This window comes from Haliotis cracherodii, unplaced genomic scaffold (genome assembly GCF_022045235.1).
Source record: "Haliotis cracherodii isolate W230 unplaced genomic scaffold, xgHalCrac1.p SCAF_14, whole genome shotgun sequence".
In the NCBI taxonomy this organism is placed as follows: domain Eukaryota; kingdom Metazoa; phylum Mollusca; class Gastropoda; order Lepetellida; family Haliotidae; genus Haliotis; species Haliotis cracherodii.
The window spans coordinates 29,986,989-30,009,124 of NW_027266269.1; the positions used below are offsets into that span (position 1 = coordinate 29,986,989).

General features: G+C 43.5%; 2 protein-coding genes across 2 annotated transcripts; both read right to left on the reverse strand.

The window, feature by feature from the left end:
• Positions 1-567: 567 nt before the first annotated feature.
• On the reverse strand, positions 568-2,979 carry LOC139460702 (uncharacterized). The gene is made up of 3 exons (XM_071242180.1): positions 2,721-2,979; positions 1,652-1,843; positions 568-861 (listed from the first exon to the last, which is right to left on the reverse strand). Exons 1-3 carry the CDS (start codon positions 2,977-2,979, stop codon positions 647-649), a joined length of 666 nt encoding a protein of 221 aa, XP_071098281.1. The 3' UTR covers positions 568-646.
• Positions 2,980-5,850: 2,871 nt separating this feature from the next.
• Positions 5,851-16,016, reverse strand: LOC139461176 (potassium voltage-gated channel protein Shaw-like). Its single transcript, XM_071242758.1, has 2 exons — positions 15,347-16,016; positions 5,851-11,240 (listed from the first exon to the last, which is right to left on the reverse strand). The coding sequence occupies exons 1-2, from the start codon at positions 15,956-15,958 to the stop codon at positions 9,528-9,530; spliced, it is 2,325 nt and encodes a 774-aa protein (XP_071098859.1). The 5' UTR covers positions 15,959-16,016; the 3' UTR covers positions 5,851-9,527.
• Between the last annotated feature and the right edge of the window lie 6,120 nt (positions 16,017-22,136).

The following is a 22,136-nucleotide window of genomic DNA, read 5'->3' on the forward strand; positions in this document are numbered from 1 at the left end:
TTTTGTACAGATGGTGTGAAAGGATTTCTCAAAAGCATAACACCAATCCTAAACTTCTGCATTGTTTAGTTTTTCTTTTATGTCGTTGCAAACAGGTGGTATCGTTTCTTTTGGACACTAGTTTACCCTGGATCTTCACAGGTCGTTTTCTTCGTAAAGTGGAGTCACATTTGGGATTCAAACGCACACCTTGGCTACATACAATGCATAAGACAATTATGAATCAAGTTAAAAGTTACTGTATATTTGTATGATTTTGTAGCTCTTTTATTTTCCTGAATACATGGAAGATTGAGTGGTTGGATCAGTCAATTACATCCCCGTGTTGTGAGTTTTAGGACTCTGAAGAGACATTTGTAGTTTACTCTAATCACACGAACAACAGTTACTGATCCATGCAATTGGGGTTCGATGACATGCATCAACCAAGTCAGCGACCCCGACCACCCGATCCCGTTAGTCGCCTCTTACGACAAGCATGGGTTGCTGAAGACCTGTTCTACCCCGGATCTTCACGGGTCGCTCTCTTCGTAAATCCTACACAACACATTGTTTGTTTGTTTGTTTGTTTGTTGTTAGTCACGTCTTACGGCAAGCATGGTTTGCTGAAGACCTATTCTCCACCCGGATCTTCACGGGGTTCTTGCTATATCTGACACAAAAAGGGTAATTTCTTGTCACACATACTGGTACCCAACCGCAGCCTGTGCCCGATAAATACTGCAGCACAAGTTTTCTTTATCGAAACGTTCGTCATAGTAGGTTGTAATATTCTTATCTTCCAGTTGACAAGAGGCGTTCCATCCACCCAAACAAACGTGTTGTTACCGTGGACGTCTCTTAAGCCAATCCAAGCCTTTTCTGAAAAAAAACCCAATTTATTGAAATGTTGAGTTTAACGCTGCTTGGAACAATATACCAGTTATATCACGGCGTCTTATTTGAATGTATGAATGCATACGGGAATAGTTCCACTGTATAACAACGGCTGCTAAAAGACTCGGTCAGACAATGGACAAATGTTTCTTCAATGTTTTTTTGTTAAACGCCAAGCACGGCAAAATTCCAGCGAAATCAGGCAGAGATCAAGATAAGCTGCGTATTACGTAATCAAACCTTATCCAATTATATGTTAGATGGTTGCGTACAGACACGCATGAATATTATCAAAAAACAAGGTGAGATTAAATGGGGTTTAACGTCGCGTCCAAGATTATTGCACTTATATCGCGACGTGCATGTACGTGTATGTGTTTGTTTGGCTGCTTGTACTAGTCCGGACTGATGCCGATGTATAGTGCTAGCTCACTGAGATACCATGCCGCAGTTTAACATGAATACCCCACTCAGACACAGTATAATGACTCCGAGCCGAGCAGTCCTTGTTTTAGCCCCTTAATGCCGAGCGCCAGACAGGGTAACAACAAGTACCATCTTTTAACGTCTTTTGTATGATTGAACCCCGGACCTTCCGCTCTCCGGGCGGACGCTCTACCACTAGACCACGGAGGCGGTTTATCAAAAACAAACTGGGACACCTTTGACTACATGGTCCGTCATGACCACCCCTTCCCTCGGCATCTTTGAACTGTAAAAGCTTTTCTGTTTTGTTTTTATCATACGTCAAAATATACATTCTAGATGTTCATACCCAGGGTGAAAGCATGAGCACCAACGATCCGTTTAACAAAATTCCGTCTCGTGTCGGTGTTCAGTACGGCAAGAAACCCGCCATCTTCTTCACACCGCCTCGATGCGTCATGCCACGTCTTTATAAGCCAGGATATCTTCACGCGAATCGTCTCATTGGCAGCTCTGATGGTCTTGTATCCCTTGTACCGCTCTGTCATTGGAATAAGGGGAAACATGACAATATATTGGCATTTAATAACAGCCACGCGGCTATGAAAGGCAGGTGGGCCGATTTCATAGCCTGCTTGTCGTCGCGTCGTCTGTTACATACTTCCGTTAGACACCAGACCCGTGAAGATTCTGGGGTAGAATAGGTCTTCAGCAACCCATGCTTGCCGTAAAAGGTGACTATGCTTGTCGTAAGAGGCGGCTAACGGGACCGGGTGGTCAGTCTCGCTGACTTGGTTGATGCATGTCATCGTATCCCAAGTGCGTGGATCGATGCTCATGATATTAATCACTGGGTTGTCAAGTCCAGACTTGATTGTTTTACAGACCGCCGTCATATAGCTGGAATATTACTGAGTGCGGCGTTAAACAACAAATCAATCAACAAGAAACCAAATCCATAACTTGAGTTAAACCAACCAACCAACCAACCAACCAGCCAACCAACTAACCAACATTTGACACCACTGGATCAATGAAGCTCAAACTTTAAATGTTGTTCCCAGCAATAATGGATGTATTAAATCAAATTTTCAATTAACTGCCATTACTCATTGCTTTGTTCTTAAAATGCATATTCAGGAACCTTTTTGTTAAGTATATAATACATCAATCACTGGATAGTCTGGTCCAGACTCGATTATTTACAGACCGCCGTCATAAAGCTAGAATATTGCTGAGTGCGGCGTTAAACAACAAGCCAACCAATCGATGCTTATGATGTCAATCACTGGATTGTCTGGTCCAGACTCGATTATTTACAGACCGCCGTCATATAGCTGGAATATTGCTGACTGCGGCGTTAAACAACAAACGAACGAACAAACATGCAGAAATAATAAAGATAAAAATCTTCCTACTGACTTTTCTTGACTGTTCGCCCCTTTTTCGCATCAGTGGGGCACAGCGTAAGATGGGGGTTGATGCTGCAGCCAGCCGCCAGTTCCTTAATTTGCTGACATGCAATTTCACCAGTCCCCTTCCATGGCGCTGTGCAAAACACGGGGTTATGGTGCCAGTGTAGCAGCCAACAGGCCACAAGCATCTGCTGGATTGAAGGCTGCATCCCAACACTAATATTTCTCTCCGGTAAATGTAACCGGCAACCCCAGTGAACATTAAATAATAGATATGTACAGTATTCGTCTCGTTTCCTTGTGAGATATAATGACACAACTTAAATGTCAACCTATTTTACTAGATGGGTGTTTCATGGTAGTTGATGCTTTTTTAATCCAAACGTTTGTTGTTTGTTGTTTAACGTCGAACAACATCCCAGCAACACGACGGCGGTTCGTAAACAAAAGTGAGTGAGTGAGTGAGTTGGGTTAAATCCCGCTTTTAACAGTATTCCAGTTATATCGCGGCGTGTCAGCTTAATGTGGGAGGAAAGCCCGAAGTGATGCAGGTCTCAGGCGTTTACCACTTAGGTGAAACCCACGAGCACGGGTATGGTGCTGACAAACCTAGAAACATAATCGGGGTTAACCGGGATTCGAACCCACAATCATAGGCTTTTGGCGTGCCCAAGGGACGCAACTCTGCACAGCGAATCGCGGTACCTTAGACAACTGGGCCACCCGTGCTCTCCGTAGGGCCTGTATCGCTCACCTGGATATTTACCCAATCATGACAAAATATACATTTGCACTGTACATGTATATAATACTGCAAGTATTTCGTAATGTTGACTCTGTCAGCATCTAAAATGGGTGGATGGCAAATCTAGATGCAAATGTAACATGACGATCTGAACTGTTTCCATGTTATGATCCAGGATAAATTATATTAAATGTATTACTCTCTTCATAACAAACAAATGTATACAATGTGTGTGTTTATTATAGGGTGGGGATAATATCGGTTTGCATGTTATGGTCTAGGTTCTAACTCCTATGGGAGTGCAAGAGGGTCAGCCCCACCCTTTGTACAATTTTGAATCCCCACCACCTCGGGATGCTTCCAGTCAAATTTCGTTAATTTCCTATTAGTGGTTCAGAAGAAGAAGTCGTTTGAATAAATTGTTGACCTGCAGACGACGAACGCCACAGTATGGCATAAGCTCACCTTTGTCCTTCGGAACCGGTGAGCTAATAATCAAATTTGGACCAGACAATCCAGTGATTGACATTCACATCGATCTACGCAAACATGATACGATGACATGCATCAACCAAGTCAATGTCAATGTGTGCTGGACCCGTACCTTAGGTCTTCAGCAACCCATGCTTGCCGTAAGAGGCGACTGACGGTATCGGGTGGTCAGGCTCTCTGACTTGGTTGATGCATGTCATCGTATCCCAATGTATAAATCGATGCTCATGATGTCAATTTCCATCATATAGCTGGATTATTGTTGAGTGCGGCGTTAAACAACAAGTAACATTAACTTTTTGTTGACTTGTTTGTTTTTAACGCCAAAGTCGGTAATATAATTCCAGCTATATGACGGCGGTCTGTAAATAATCTGGACCAAACAAACCAGTGATTGACATCATGAGCATCGATCCACTCAACTGGGTTACGATGACATGCATCAAACAGGTCAGCGAACCGGACCACTCAATCCCTTTAGTCGCCTCTTACGACAAGCATAGTCGCCTTGTAGGGCAAGCATGGGTTGCTGAAGACCTATTCTACCCCGGATCTCTCGGGTATAACAGTACCTCTGCAGTATGGGAAGATAATGGAATTATAACAACATCAAAGTACTCTTGTGACACCGCCAATTCAAAGATGTTGGGATAGTATTTAAACTATATTTTCTTATTTTATTCTTTTACACAAAATACTAACTATCCTCAATATTCAGCCTGTACATTGTAAACAATGCAAATCTGGTTGACACGGAACTGTTCAAGCCGCGCGTAGTCATGACAACGACATACCTCTGTAAGTAGAAGACAATGGGGAAATATCACTGCTAGAAGTGTAGCCATGTATCTTTTAGCAGGTAACATAAGCCTCATCACTGGGGGACTACGGTTTGGCTTCCGTAACGTTATCTTTCAAGTAACGTTTTCTCATCAATATTTAATGATTGGTGTTGGTACTTTATATGTAAAATACTTATTTTTATTGCCCCCTGACTGTAGGTACATTTTCATTAACCCCGCTACAGCGCTTAACACCTGGAAAAGATCCGGGGTAGAATAGGTCTTCAGCAACCCATGCTTGTCGTAAGAGTGAGTGAGTATGGTTTTACGCCGCTTTTAGCAATATTCCAGCAATATCACGGCGGGGAACACCAGAAATGGGCTTCACACATTGTACCCATGTCGGGAATCGAACCCGGGTCTTCTGCGTGACGAGCGGACGCTTTAACCACTAGGCTACCCGACCGCCCCGCTTGTCGTAAGAGGCGACTAACGGGATCGGGTGGTCGGGCTTGCTGACTTGGTTGATGCATGTCATCGTATCTCCAATTGCGTAGATCGATGCTCATGATGTCAATCACTGGATTGTTTCGTCCAGACTCGATTATTTTTCAGACCGCCGTCATATAGCTGGACTACTGATAAGTGGGGCCTTAAACAACAAACAAACAAACAAACAAACAAACAAACAAAAGTATTTTCTATGGAGAGGAAAGGGAAGGTCGTTTGTTCGATCACCTGGCCGCGTTATACCGAAAGACGTTTAAAGATGGTACTTGTTGTTACCCTGCCTGGCGTTTGGCATTAAAACAAGGACTGGTCGGCTCGTGAGTGTACTGTGTCCGAGTGAGATATCCGTGTTAATTTGCGGCATTGTACATCCGCCGGACAGCCCATTTAAACCGACACAATACCGGACACGCATCCGCACACACAAACACGCACGCACGCACGCACGCACGCACGCACGCACGCACGCATGCACATACAGACACACACTGTTGGAGTGCTGCAAGTGCTGCAGCTCTAAGAACACACGAGCATGGGGATGGCGCTGAAAGTTGAAACATAATCAGAGCGAATCTGGGATTCGAACCCAAAATCGTCTGAGTTTGGCCCCACTAAGGGACACTAATCTGCACATGGAAATGGCGCGTTGGTCCACTGGGTCGTTCGTGATTCCTACGAAGGGCAGCAACTCTTCGCCACCCGTGCTCGTCCCTCCGTTTGTAAACTCCAATACGTACATGCAGTTTAATATAAAATATAATTTCATTTTAGAGGACATATTTGAAATGATGAATATTGGTATGTAGTTACATAATAATAGATATATATAGGTGTTATAGAAAGCAACAAATAACTAATTCAGCGTGTTAAAGGACGAGGCCGCCTAGAGAGCACCTGCCCGGAGACTGAGTGAGTGAGTGAGTTGGGTTAAACGCCGCTTTTAACATTATTCCGGTTATATCACGGTGTGTCAGCTTAATGTGGGAGGAAAGCCCGAAGTGATGCAGGTCTCAGACGTTTACCACTTCGGTGAAACCCACGAGCACGGGTATGGTGCTGACAAACCTAGAAACATAATCGTGGCGAACCGGAATTCGAACCCACAATGATAGGTTTCTGGCGTGTCCAGGGGACGCAACTCTGCACAGCGAATCGCGGCGCCTTAGACGACTGGCCACCCATGCCCCCTGCCCGGATAGGGAAAGGCAAATTATGAACCAAACTATATATATACCACGCCACACCGCGCCACGCCGCGACACCCCACACTTAAGGAAAACTATTATATACTGTTATAAAAATACTCATATTGCCTACAACTAGACCTTTTGGTACCCATCACCAGCAAACCTCGACCTTTCGTTTGGGTCGAAGTTCAAATGTCTAAAGAAATTCTTTCTGAAAACTTTTTAATCAAGGTGACTGTTAAATGACACGCAATACACGCTGTCGTACTACTATGACACGCAATACACGCTGTCGTACTACTATGACACGCAATCCACACTATCGTACTACTATAACACGCAATACACGCTGTCGTACTACTATGACACGCAATACACGCTGTCGTACTACTATGACACGCAATCCACACTATCGTACTACTATGACACGCAATACACGCTGTCGTACTACTATGACACGCAATCCACACTATCGTACTACTATGACACGCAATACACGCTGTCGTACTACTATGACACGCAATCCACACTATCGTACTACTTTGACACGCAATCCACACCACCGGGCTACTATGACACGCAATCCACACCACCGGGCTACTATGACACACAATCCACACCATCGGGCTACTTTGACACGCAATCCACACCACCGGGCTACTTTGACACGCAATCCACACCATCGGGCTACTTTGACACACAATGCACACCACCGGGCTACTTTGACACGCAATCCACACCGCCGGGCTACTATGACACACAATCCACACCATCGGGCTACTATAACACGCAATCCACACCACCGGGCTTCTATGATACGCAATCCACACTGTCAGGCTACAATGACACGCAATCCACACCACCGGGCTACTATAACACGCAATCCACACCATCGGGCTACTATAACACGCAATCCACACCACCGGGCTTCTATGATACGCAATCCACACTGTCAGGCTACAATGACACGCAATCCACACCACCGGGCTACTATAACACGCAATCCACACCACCGGGCTACTATGACACGCAATCCACACTGTCGGGCTACTATAACACGCAATCCACACCACCGGGCTACTTTGACACGCAATCCACACCATCGGGCTACTTTGACACGCAATCCACACCGCCGGGCTACTATGACACACAATCCACACCACCGGGCTTCTATGATACGCAATCCACACTGTCAGGCTACAATGACACGCAATCCACACCACCGGGCTACTATAACACGCAATCCACACCACCGGGCTACTATAACACGCAATCCACACCACCGGGCTTCTATGATACGCAATCCACACTGTCAGGCTACAATGACACGCAATCCACACCACCGGGCTACTATAACACGCAATCCACACCACCGGGCTACTATGACACGCAATCCACACTGTCGGGCTACTATAAAACGCAATCCACACCACCGGGCTACTTTGACACGCAATCCACACAATCGGGCTACTATGACACACAATCCACACCATCGGGCTACTATAACACGCAATCCACACCACCGGGCTACTATGACACACAATCCACACCATCGGGCTACTATAACACGCAATCCACACTGTCAGGCTACAATGACACACAATCCACACCATCGGGCTACTTTGACACGCAATCCACACCACCGGGCTACTATGACACACAATCCACACCGCCGGGCTACTATGACACGCAATCCACACCACCGGGCTACTATGACACGCAATCCCCACCATCGGGCTACTATAACACGCAATCCGCGTCGTCGTGCTACTATAACACGCAATCCACACTGTCGTGCTACTATAACACACAATCCACACTGTCGTGCTACTATAACACGCAATCTACACCGCCGGGCTACTATGACACGCAATCCACACCACCGGGCTACTATGACACGCAATCCATACCATCGGGCTACTATAACACGCAATCCACACCGCCGGGCATAAAAAAGGTAATACGATTGGTGATATTGAATATTTACTCTCACAATTTGCAGATGACAAGACTTGTTCTCAAGACCCTTTAGAGCGATGCCTCTGTACCGTACAGGTTCTCAGCTTTTATGCTAGATGTTTGGGCTTAAAAGGTTCTGTTACAAATACATTTACCTGGGCGCTAGCATTGACGTATCTGTCTTATCGGCACTTGACGACAGCTTGTCTAACATCGAAGATAACATTGACGTATCAGTCTTGTCGGCAAGACCGCCTCCGTGGTCAAGTGGTGGAGCGTCCGCCCGGTCCGAGGTTCGATCCCCGGCCGCGTCATACCAAAAGACGTTAAAAGATGGTACTTGTTGTTACCCTATCTGGCGCTCGGCATTAAGGGGCTAAAACAAGGACTGGTCGGCTCGGAGTTAGTATACTGTGTCTAAGTGGGGTATTCATGTTAAACTGTGGCATGGTATCTCAGTGTGCTGGCACTATAAATCGGCACCAGTCCGGACTAGTACAAGCAGCCACACACACACATGTATGCACGTCTCTATATAAGTGCAATAATCTTGGACGCGACGTTAAACCCAATTTCATCTCACCACGTCTTGTCGGCTAATGTAGACAGCTTGCCTGTCATTGAAGTTAACATTGACGTTTTTGATTTGTCAGCACATTTGGACAGCTTGCCTGTCATTGAAGTTAACATTGACGTTTTTGATTTGCCAGCATATTTGGACAGCTTGACTGTCATTGAAGTTAACATTGACCTTTTTGATTTGTCAGCACATTTGGACAGCTTGACTGTCATTGAAGTTAACTTTGACGTTTTTGATTTGTCAGCACATTTGGACAGCTTGCCTGTCATGGACACAACCACATGCGAAGGCAAGTCTTTCTTAATTATTATAGATCGAGCGCTGCATGTCTATCATAGAACCTTCTGAAATCCATAATATGGCCTTAAATGTAACATTGATCAGGAGTCGATGTTTAAAATCTTCTTGAAAACATCGACGTATCTCTGACTTGACAGCTTGTCTGCCATCTGAGTTAGTATTGAACATTCTATCTTGCCAACAGTTTTGCACACACTGCCATCGAGGTCAACATTGTTTTCCATGCTTTAGACTGATGTTGACGTATCTATCCAGTCAGAATCTTGTCGTTATTGTCTTGTCGGTAGTCACTGTCACGCTGTCTGCTGTTGGCGTTTTTGTCTTGTTGGTAGTCTTTGACATGCTGTCTGCTGTTGGCGTTTTTGTCTTGTTGGTAGTCTTTGACATGCTGTCTGCAGTGGACGTTTTCGTCTTGTGGGTCGTCTTTGACACGCTGTCTGCAGTTGACATTTTTGTCTTGTTGGTAGTCACTGACATGCTGTCTGCAGTTGACGCTTTTGTCTTGTTGGTAGTCTTTGACATGCTCTCTGCTGTTGGCGTGTTTGTCTTGTTGGTAGTCTTTGACATGCTGTCTGCATTGGACGTTTTCGTCTTGTGGGTCGTCTTTGACACGCTGTCTGCAGTTGACGTTTTTGTCTTGTCGGTAGTCACTGACACGCTGTCTGCTGTTGGCGTTTTTGTCTTGTCGGTAGTCACTGACACGCTGTCTGCTGTTGGCGTTTTTGTCTTGCTGGTAGTCTTTGACACGCTGTCTGCAGTTGGCGTTTTTGTCTTGTTGGTAGTCTTTGACTTGCTGTCTGCAGTGGACGTTTTTGTCTTGTCGGTGGTCTTTGACATGCTGTCTGCTGTTGACGTTTTTGTCTTGTCACCAGTCTTTGACACGCTCTCTGCAGTTAACGCTTTTGTCTTGTCGGCAGTCTTTGACACGCTGTCTGCAGTTGACGCTTTAGTCTTGTCGGTAGTCTTTGAGGCATTTTTTGCCATCGAAGCAAACATTGGCTCATTTTTTGTTTTGTCCTCCCTGTTTGACTCGTCCCCTGACAATTTGACAGCACGTCTGGACGCGTTCTCGGCCATCGAAGCCAACACTGACTCATTTTTGATGATGGACGCTTTCGGAAGCACTTTTGATGAAATAGAGAATGGTCTGCGTTTCCTTGATTGTGCTTCCATGCGCTTGATCCTATTTTCCCTGTTCTGTTCTCTAACCATTGCTGATTGTGTATGGCCGTAGTACAATAGGAAGTTGTTTACCAGGACTGGAACTGTGAACCCAATCATTAACAGACCTGATACTGCAGTCACTGATCCTACAAGGTAGCCGACGTTCGTCACAGGAAACATGTCACCATAACCAACGGTTGTCATGGTGATGAGGGCCCACCAGAACCCGTGAGGGATGCTTGTAAACGTGCTCCTGTCATCCGCAAAGTAGATGAGAGAAGAGTACACCAGCATCCCCACGAACAAGAACATCATCATCAGGAGCAGTTCTCTTAAACTTGCCTTGAGTGTATAGAACAGGATCCACAAACCGGAAATGTGACGAATAAGACGTAAAATACGAAAGACTCTTGTGACGCGCAGAACCGGAAGTACGTCGAGAGTGTCACGTGAGTAATAGTCGGACGTTGACAGGCGATACGACGTCTCGACGATATCCGGGATCAGTGCTATGATATCAATTATTGTCATTGGTAGTATGAAATATTTTACTTTGCTCGGGGAGAATATGAACTTTGTTGTAAACTCGAGAAGAAAGAAGGTCAGGCATGTGACGTCAATGGCAAACAGCAATGGATGGATGTAGACGTCAGAGACACCACGGGAATCGTTGACGTCACTTCCGTTCTTCAAGGACATTGGTGAGCCAGGTTGTGTAACGGAAGTATGAAAACTGTCATGTGTCTCTGCGCAGAATGCGAAAATAGATACGACCACAAACGTCATTGATACTACGCCAAATACCTGAAATGAGAGATAATGACATTAATGAAGTTAGTGAGTTTGGTGTCACGCTGCTTGGTACAGTACTTGGTTTTGTCACGGCGTGTCAGGCGAGGAAAGCCCGATGTGATACAGGTCTCAGACGTTTACCACTTTGGTGAAACACTCGAGCACAGGTATGGTGCTGACAAACCCAGACACATAATCGGGGCGAAGCGAAATTCGAACCCACAATCATTGGTTTCTGGTGTGCCCTATGGACGCAACTCTACACAGTGAATTGCGGCGCCATTGACGAGTGACTTTATACAGTTCATGCATGACACGCATTTGCATTTGCAGAAGATCATAATTTTCACAAAACACAGGAAAGCATTATTTGTGTTCTGGCGACGCAAACACGATGGATGTGTTTGGTTCGTCACCTTAAAGAAATATTTACAAAATGTTAGATTGCTACCTTCTTTTGTACAGGGCTGAAGCGGTAAACTTTTCAATGCGGGTCATATTGCCCTTACCCTGTTAGTGTTCATGTTATATCGCGGCGTGTCAACTTAATGCGGGTGGTGAAACCCACGGTTATGGTGCTGACAAACCAAGAAACATGATCGAGGCGAACCGGGATTCGAACTCACAATTTTCTGGCGTTCCCAAGGCGCCTCAAACAACTGGGCTACCCGTAAACTAACACTAATAAATGCCTCTTTTCATTGTGGCATACATATGTATATCAATCATAATATGGCGTTATCGACAGATCTTTGTGGGAAATAACGCTGATTGTGATCGTGGTCCCTTCAGGTTGTTTTGGGGCGGTCGGGTAGCCTAGTGGTTAAAGTGTTCGTTCGTCACGCCGAAGACCCGGGTTCGATTCCCGACATGGGTACAATGTTTGAAGCCCATTTCTGGTGTGCCCTGCCGTGATATTGCTGGAGTATTGCTAAAAGCGGCGTAAAACCATACTCAATCACTCACTCAGGTTATTTTTGGAAGATGCGGATTCAACAGCTAATAGCATGTACTCGTAGTTCGACAGGGGGCACGGGTGGCCTAGTCGTCTAAGGCGCCGCGATTCGCTGTGCAGAGTTGCGTCCCTTGGGCTCGCCAGAAACCTATGATTGTGGGTTCGAATCCCGGTTAACCCCGATTATGTTTCCAGGTTTGTCAGCACCATACCCGTGCTCGTGGGTTTCACCGAAGTGGTAAACGTCTGAGACCTGCATCACTTCGGGCTTTCCTCCCACATTAAGCTGACACGCCGTGATATAACTGGAATACTGTTAAAAGCGGCGTTAAACCCAACTCACTCACTCACTCACTCGTAGCTCGGCAAATGGGGTAATCTTGTATACAAACCAAGGATCTGACACGGACACAACGCTTCACATGATATTACTGTGCCTTAGATAAACAGGTCGTCCCAGGTTAGAATTGGTCTTCAGCAAACCATACAAGTAAAATCCGACGAAGTGAATCGGGTATTCCGGTTCGCTGACTTGTTGATGAATGTCAGCGTATCTCAATTGCCTAGATCGATGCTTATGAGAATGTATTTATTTATCTATGACCGAAATATTACCTTGCTTAACAAACATAAATATGCAATGTTATGCATTGCCACTGTGCAGTTGATTATATGTGTTAGATCCCTTCATCCGGAAATGGTCTTTGATCAGCAACCCATGCTTGTCGTAAGAGGCGACTAACAGGATCGGGTGGTCAGGCTCGCTGACTTGGTTGATGCATATCATCGTATCCCAGTTGTCTGACCCGTGAAGATTCCGGGGTAGAATAGGTCTTCAGCAACCCATGCTTGCCGTAAAAGGTGACTAACGGGATCGGGTGGTCAGGCTCACTGACTTGGTTGATGCATGTCATCGTATCCCAATTGCGTGGATCGATGCTCATGATACCAATCACTGGATTGTCTGGTCCAGCCTCAGTTATTCACAGATTGTCATGTGGCTGGAATATTTCGGAGTGCGGTGTTAAACAGCAAACAAACGAGTAAGATACGTGGGCCACCCGTGTTATCAACTTCGAAAGCAAATGTTGTGTGGACCCGTGAAGATTCCGGGGTAGAATAGATCTTCAGCAACCCATGCTTGCCTTAAAAGGTGACTATGCTTGTCGTAAGAGGCGACAAACGGGATCGGGTGTTCAGACACGCTGACTTGGTTGATGCATGTGATCGTATCCCAATTGCGGGTTTGATGCTCATGATATTAATCACTGGATTGTCTGGTTCAGCCTGGATTATTTACAGACCGCCGTCATATAGCTGTAATATTGCTGAGTGCGGCGTTGAACAACAACGTTGTGTGCATGGTGGGCCAGTCTCACATTGAAATCATCCCGTGCCTGCAGTTTCAATGCAAATCAAACTTTTCTTTTTCCGTCTGAATATCAAATCACTGACAATGACGTTCTCGGTGAGAAAGGACATAGGTGTGTATACAATGTTTAAATATGCATCACTACATGCAGAATGAAATGCACATCCGTGTTTACCAGCATACATGTGTCATTTAAGGTGCAGCAATACATTTTTTGCCGTCATGTTGTCTTTGTTGTTACTTTCAATGGATGCAATTTCAGCGCACCTGATACTTGGCAAATGGTGTAGAATTAACTATTAATGGTTCTGCTTGAGAGACCTTTATGGATTTTAAGCTATACAATACACAAAGACACGACATGCTGTTATTTACCTAGCCATTTTGATCTCTGCAACTTGAGTGAGTTCTCATTATATAATGTCTGTGCCAGTATGTTTCCCGTGGGAGGACACCCCAAAGTGGTGAGGGTCGTAGGCGTTTACTGTTAACGATAACAAATTTTGTGATGTAGTATAGGTAATTTCCTTGAAAAATTCATGAGAGCAAGATAATTACCGTAAAGTATTCATGGGCGCTAGGTAATCATCATCAAGTATTCATGGGCGCTAGGTAATCATCATCAAGTATTCATGGGCGCTAGCTAAAAACCATCAAGTATTCATGGGCGCTAGGTAATCATCAAGTATTCATGGGAGCTTGGTTATCATAATCAAGTATTCATGGGCGCTAGGTAATCATCATCAAGTAATCATGGGAGCTAGGTAATCATCATCAAGTATTCATGGGCGCTAGGTAATCATCATCAAGTATTCATGGGCGCTAGGTAAAAACCATCAAGTATTCATGGGCACTAGGTAATCATCATCAAGTATTCATGGGCGTTAGGGAATCATCATCAAGTATTCATGGGCGCTAGGTAAAAACCATCAGTATTCATGGGAACTAGGTAAACCTCATCAAGTATTCATGGGCGCTAGGTTACCCTCATCAAGTAATCATGGGTGCTAGGTAAAAACCATCAAATATTCATGGGCGCTGGGGAAATACCATCAAGTATTCATGGGCGCTTGGTAATCATCATCTAGTATTCATGGGCGCTAGGTAAAAACCATCAAGTATTCATGGGCGCTAGGTAGAAACCATCAAGTATTCATGGGAGCTAGGTAATCATCATCGAGTATTCATGGGCGCTGGGTAATCATTATCAAGTATTCATGGGCGCTAGGTAATCATCATCAAGTATTCATGGGCGCTTGCTAAAAACCATCAAGTATTCATGGGCGCTAGTTAAATAACAGCGAAGTATTCATGGGCGCTAGTTAATAACAGTGAAGTATTCATGGGCGCTAGTTACTAACAGTGAAGTATTCATGGGCGCTTGGTAATCATCATCAAGTATTCATGGCCGCTAGTTAATAATAGTGAAGTATTCATGGGGGCTAGTAATAACTATCAAGTATTCAAGGGCGCTAGGTAATCCACGTGAATATTCATGAGCGCTAGTTAATCATTGACAATTATTCATGGGCGCTAGGTAATCACTGTCAAGTATTCAAGGGCGCAAGTTTTCATCCGACAATTAGGGGTTTGAAAGATTTAAAAAAAATGTTATTAGCAATATTCAATCTTTATATCAGCTATATCACGGCGGGGGACACCAGAAATGGGCTTCACACATTGTACCCATGTCGGGAATCGAACCCGGGTCTTCGGCGTGACGAGCGAACGCTTTAAACACTAGGCTACCCGACCGCCCTCATTTTTAGAAAGAGGAACAATTTATTTTACCTTAGCCCATAATGATGATCGTGGGTTGTTCACAAAGCGCCATCCCTTTTGACGAATCCTCTGCCACTTAGAAGACGAATCATTCCGATTCTCCTCAATGTGCCCCAACGTCCCCTTCCTGTCCTTCTCCAACTTCCTCAACGACTCCAACGACGTCGTCATCGAACTGTAGTTCACCCAGCAACACTCCTCAATCTCATCCTCCTCCACGCCCCAAAATAAGAGTTCAGTTTTGACCGAAGCTGCACAAAGCCAGACAGGGAGGTGCAACTCCCCCGTGCGGAGGTAGTTCAATATCGCCTTGAAACCATCAGGCTCCCGGTCAAAGAAGTAGTCCTTCTTGTCTTCCCTGTAATACTTCTCCAGGAAGGTTTCGTCCGCCAGCTTGCTAAAAGGGAGACTGTTAAGTGTGGATCTGTAGGTTTCAAAACGTGATCCACCCACATTGAAAATGACGGTCTCATTCGAGGTCCCAGTGTGGATCGTGATTTTCTTGTTGGCTTCATTGACTCTAGCTCCAGGCAATAAACCGTGAAGGACATTAGCGGAATCCTTCTCTCTCCCTTTTAACATCGTGGGTACGTTGATTAGTCTCGACCCCTTATGGCTCATACAAGGATGGCCTTTTACGTCCCTGGAAACAGGCGTGTTGTCGTGATATACCGAGGTAATGTACAGCTAGTCCTTAAATACGAGAGGCTGCATTTATCTGTTATTAAGAGCTCGGTGACCCGTGCCCAGTTTAACCACAGCTACCGGGAGACTACCATACAATGCCATTGCGTAAATCATTCAATGTGCCTTCACTGTATAAAATTATTCGAAGGAACGGGTTTTCATCTTAAGCGAGTACGAAGCAATTATACTTCTGTACTGACTCTCCGATTTTCGGATAGGGTGTGTGGGTGGGTGTGCGGTTGGTTTTGGGGTTCGGGATAAAGGGACTTTGGTTTGTTTAAATAATTTAAATAATAAATTTGATCGCAAAAAATGAATTGTTTGCTTCTCATCCTTTCACAGAAAATAATTTGCTTCTTTAAAAACAGTGACTAAAAAGATATCCTGTCTCTTACAATAATCCCTTAAGATTAATATCAGTAACGTAAGTTTTCTTGTGACAGGGGGGGCACGGGTGGCCCAGTCGTCTAAGGCGCCTGATTCGCTGTGCAGAGTTGCGTCCCCTGGACACGCCAGAAACCTATGATTGTGGGTTCGAATCCCGGTTCACCCCGATTATGTTTCTAGGTTTGTCAGCACCATACCCGTGCTCGTGGGTTTCACCGAAGTGGTAAACGTCTGAGACCTGCATCACTTCGGGCTTTCCTCCCACTTTAAGCTGACACACCGTGATATAACTGGAATACTGTTAAAAGCGGCGTTAAACCAAACTCACTCACTCACTCACTCTTTTGACAGGGGGGCGCAGCAGCAGGTATACAAATAAGTAGTGAAAGATGTCAGCACATATGATATATACGTCTTTGTCATACGTAATTACATGTACAGAACATACAGTTATTGAGAGTGAGTGAGTGAGTATGGTTATACGCCGCTTTTAGCAATATTCCAGCAATATCACGGCAGGGGGACACCAGAAATGGGCTTCACACATTGTACCCATGTCACGAATCGAACCCGAGTCTTCGGCGTGACGAGCGAACGCTTAACCACTAGGATACCCGACCGCCCCCAGTTATATAAAGAAGAGACTTCAATTGTATGTGCCACCACCACCACCATCATCATCATTTTCATCATCATCATCATCATCATCATCAATCATCATCATCATCATCCATTATCATCAATCATCAATAATCATCATCATCATCCATCATCATCTTCATCATCATCATCATCCATTATCATCATCAATCATAATCATCATCATCATGAGTCATCATCATCATCATCATCATCATCATCTTCCTCCTCATCATCATCATCATCGTCGTCGTCGTCATCATCATCATCACCATCATCATCATCATCATCATCCATCTTCATCATCAATCATCATCATCAATCATCATCATCATCATGATCATCATCATCATCCATTATCATCATCATCAATCATCAATAATCATCATCATCATCCATCATCATCTTCATCATCATCAATGATCATCATCATCAATCATCATCACCATCCATCATCATCTTCATCATCAATCATCATCATCATCATCATCATCATCATCATCATCATCATCATCATCATCATCATCATCATCATCCATCTTCATCATCAATCATCATCATCATCATGATCATCAATCATCATCATCATGATCATCAATCATCATCATCATCATCCATTATCATCCTCATCATCATCATCATCATCATCAATCATCAATAATCATCATCATCATCCATCATCATCAATCATCATCATCATCATCATCATCATCATCATCATCATCATCATCATCATCAATCATCATCACCATCCATCATCATCTTCATCATCCATCATCATCATCATCAATCATCATCAATCATCATCATCATCATCATCATCATCATCATCATCATCCATTATCATCATCAATCATCATCATCATCATCAGTCATCATCATCATCATCCATCTTCATCATCAATCATCATCATCATCATCAATCATCATCATCATCATCATCACTCATCACCATCATCATCATCAATCATCATCATCTTCATCATCCATCATCATCATCTTCATCATCATGATGATGATCATCATCATCCATAATCATCATCCATCATCATCATTATCATCAATCATCATCTTCATCATCCATCATCATCTTCATCATCATCATCATCATCATCCATAATCATCATCCATCACCATCCATCATCATCATCATCATGTTCATCATCATCATCAATCATCATCATCATCATTTGCTTGTACCCACACGCATGAAAGTTAGGCGCCGCATGCGAGACATCGCGAAATTGGCGTGTGCCGTGGTGTCCCATGATGTCCTAGTGTGTCCCAGGGTGTTCTAAGCCCCTTTTCCGACCTCGTCCATGTTCGAATCCTCAATGGCTTTGCTTGTACCAACGTCGTCAAAAGTAAGGCAACGCTTGCAGGATATCACCGCTACGAAATTGGCGTGTGCCGGGGTGTCCCAGGGTGTCCCAGGGTGTTCTAAACCCATTTGCGACTTCGACCATGTTCGAATCCTCAATGGGTTTACTTGTTCCAACGCCGTCAAAAGTAAGGTACTTTAGCAATCGGCAATTGGGTAATAAAGGAATAAGTCAGCGAGCCTGATCACCCGATCCCGTTAGTCGCCTCTTACGACAAGCATAGTCGCCTCTTATGTCAAGCATGGGGTGCTGAAGACCAATTACAACCCTAATCTTCAATGGGTAGTATGGTCTTTAAAGTAAAATTGATTAGAAAAAATGATCGAAATCAAAATCCAATATGGCCTAAACTAAAATTGGTATCCCATATCAACGTTCGATGTGTTATGTATGGAGACGATTCTCAGAAAGTTTGGAAGCATTTCAAGCAGTGGATGCAGAGTTGTATGCTTTTGATGACATGTACTGTAAATCATGAAATAAATGCGAGTCAGAAAAAAGCGAGTGGTCTTTGTTGGCATTTAGAAAACTTCGCATTTGTTTCCAAAATGACATAAGTACTCAAAATACACTGTGGAAACCTTTAGTCCAATATGGCTGCCAAACTACTTGACCAATGCCAAAGGTCAAAGAACAAAAAGTGTCAAGCAGCTCAAGCAGAAGACACATGCAAAGTGTGAAAGCGATCGCACTAGCGGCTGCTTAGCAATAGGGCACAATACATCTTCAAAACATCCTTGTATTTTTTTATTTGACCTTTGTCATTTGGCCTACGGTCTTGGGATTTTTTGTTGTAACTAGTACTTAACTGTCTTCATACACATACAAAATGTGAACACAATCGAGGTGGTTACTGCGCTATCTCTGGTACAAAAAAAGACGGAATAACAATAATGGTGTTCGTGAAAAGGTTAGCGTATCCTGCACTATCGGTGGCCCCCGTCACAAACACATGCAAAATCAAGTCAATTGTTCACCAGAAACATCACGGGAACATATGGTACATGTCAAAACAGGGAGTTGCAACGGAAATCATTTGTGCCATAGATGTGTAAATTTTGGAAATGTCCTCCACATGTCTACCATAAAACCTTTTAAAATCTTTACTGAGACCTTCAGTGTTGCAACCTTGATCAGACAACTTCTGAGCAAGAGTCGTAAGACGCTCTTTGCAATCTTCGAAGAAAGGGACTGCTTGACTGCACCTCAAAAGGCATGAAATTTAGACACCAAGGGCTGGAACTGTAGGAATATTGCATGACATAAGGGAAAATGTGACCATTTACAGGTTATCGAACGAGTGAGTGAGTTAGTGAGTACGGTTTTACGCCGCTTTTAGCAATATTCTAGCAATATCAAGTCGCGAGACACCAGAAATGGGCTTCACACATTGTACCCATGTCGGGAATCGATCCCGGGTCTTCGCCGTTTCGAGCGAACGCTTAAACCACTGGGCTACCCGACCGCCCTTGGTTATCGAACGACATCAGATCATTGTTATACATGAAGCTTAAGTTAAACTTGTTTAAAATATCTTGCTTTGACTTTTCCAATCCCAGCTACAGAGCCAGAGCATCCCAACTGCTCAATCTTTTAAAGCTATTAAGAGCGATAAAACCATAGACCGTGGAAATAAACAGGCCTTAATCACTCTTAATGTATAGACTGTTTTCTATTAAAAAAAAATGAACAATTTCTTACTTATTTTTATTACCCCCCGTCAATGCTGGCTTCTGTTGTTAGGACAATGGATGGAGATGAAACAAGATAATTTCAGAAAAACAAGGTCTAATTTTGTTTGGCTGGTTGGTTTGACTAATGGGATCGTCCTTGATCCAAGTGATGTTTCTTTGGAGTGCAATTTCATCATGCGCTATTTGTATATAGTGCTGCACTGTTAGTGTAACGTTTGTATGTAGCGCTGCAATGTTAGTGTAATGTTTGTATGTAGTGCTGCAATGTTAGTGTACTGTTTGTATGTAGTGCTGCACTGTAATGTTTGTATGTAGCGCTGCACTGTTAGTGTACTATTTGTATGTAGTGCTGCACTGTTAGTGTAATGTTTGTATGTAGTGCTGCAATGTTAGTGTAATGTTTGTATGTAGCGCTGCAATGTTAGTGTAATGTTTGTATGTAGCGCTGCAATGTTAGTGTAATGTTTGTATATAGTGCTGCAATGTTAGTGTAATGTTTGTATGTAGCGCTGCAATGTTAGTGTAATGTTTGTATGTAGTGCTGCAATGTTAGTGTACTGTTTGTATGTAGTGCTGCACTGTAATGTTTGTATGTAGCGCTGCACTGTTAGTGTACTATTTGTATGTAGTGCTGCACTGTTAGTGTAATGTTTGTATGTAGTGCTGCAATGTTAGTGTACTGTTTGTATGTAGTGCTGCAATGTTAGGGTACTATTTGTATGTAGTGCTGCACTGTTAGTGTACTATTTGTATGTAGTGCTGCACTGTTAATGTAATGTTTCTATGTAGAGCTGCAATGTTAGTGTAATGTTTGTATGTAGTGCTGCAATGTTAGTGTACTATTTGTATGTAGTGCTGCACTGTTAATGTAATGTTTGTATGTAGAGCTGCAATGTGAGTGTAATGTTTGTATGTAGAGCTGCAATGTTAGTTTAATGTTTGTATGTAGTGCTGCACTGTTACTGTACTATTTGTATGTAGTGCTGCACTGTTAGTGTAATGTTTGTATGTAGTGCTGCACTGTTAGTGTAATGTTTGTATGTAGTGCTGCACTGTTAGTGTAATGTTTGTATGTAGTGCTGCACTGTTAGTGTATTATTTGTATGTAGTGCTGCAATGTTAGTGTAATGTTTGTATGTAGTGCTGCACTGTTAGTGTAATGTTTGTATGTAGTGGTGTAATGTTAATGTAATGTTTGTATGTAGTGCTGCACTGTAATGTTTGTTCGAGCGCTGCACTGTTAGTCAATGTTTGTATGTAGTGGTGCACTGTTAGTGTACTATTTGTATGTAGTGCTGCAATGTTAGTGCAATGTTTGTAGTAGTGTTGCACTGTTAGTGTAATGTTTGTATGTAGTGCTGCAATGTTAGTTTAATGTTTGTATGTAGTGCTGCACTGTTAATGTAACGTTTGTATGTAGTGCTGCACTGTTAGTGTACTATTTGTATGTAGTGCTGCACTGTTAGTGTAATGTTTGTATGTAGTGCTGCACTGTTAGTGTAATGTTTGTATGTAGTGTTGCACTGTTAGTGTAATGTTTGTATGTAGTGCTGCACTGTTAGTGTAATGTTTGTATCTAGTGCTGCACTGTTAATGTAATGTTTGTATGTAGTGCTGCACTGTTAGTGTAATGTTTGTATGTAGTGTTGCACTGTTAGTGTAATGTTTGTATGTAGTGCTGCAATGTTAGTTTAATGTTTGTATGTAGTGCTGCACAGTTAATGTAACGTTTGTATGTAGTGCTGCAATGTTAGTGTACTATTTGTATGTAGTGCTGCACTAATAGTGTAATGTTTGTATGTAGTGCTGCACTGTTAGTGTAATGTTTGTATGTAGTGCTGCACTGTTAGTGTAATGTTTGTATGTACTGCTGCACTGTTAGTGTAATGTTTGTATGTAGTGCTGCACTGTTAGTGTAATGTTTGTATGTAGTGCTGCACTGTTAATGTAATGTTTGTATGTAGTGCTGCACTGTTAGTGTAATGTTTGTATGTAGTGCTGCACTGTTAA

Coding starts and splice junctions, on each gene's coding strand:
- LOC139460702 (XM_071242180.1), bottom strand. CDS start 2,979: ATGTTCACTGGGGTTGCCGGTTACATTTACCGGAGAGAAATATTAGTG. Junction 1,844..2,720: donor CGAACAGTCAAGAAAAGTCA/GTAGGAAGATTT, acceptor TTCCAATGACAG/AGCGGTACAAGGGATACAAG. Junction 862..1,651: donor TGCTCATGCTTTCACCCTGG/GTATGAACATCT, acceptor GTTTTTTTTCAG/AAAAGGCTTGGATTGGCTTA.
- LOC139461176 (XM_071242758.1), bottom strand. CDS start 15,958: ATGAGCCATAAGGGGTCGAGACTAATCAACGTACCCACGATGTTAAAA. Junction 11,241..15,346: donor GATCATCATTATGGGCTAAG/GTAAAATAAATT, acceptor CTCTCATTTCAG/GTATTTGGCGTAGTATCAAT.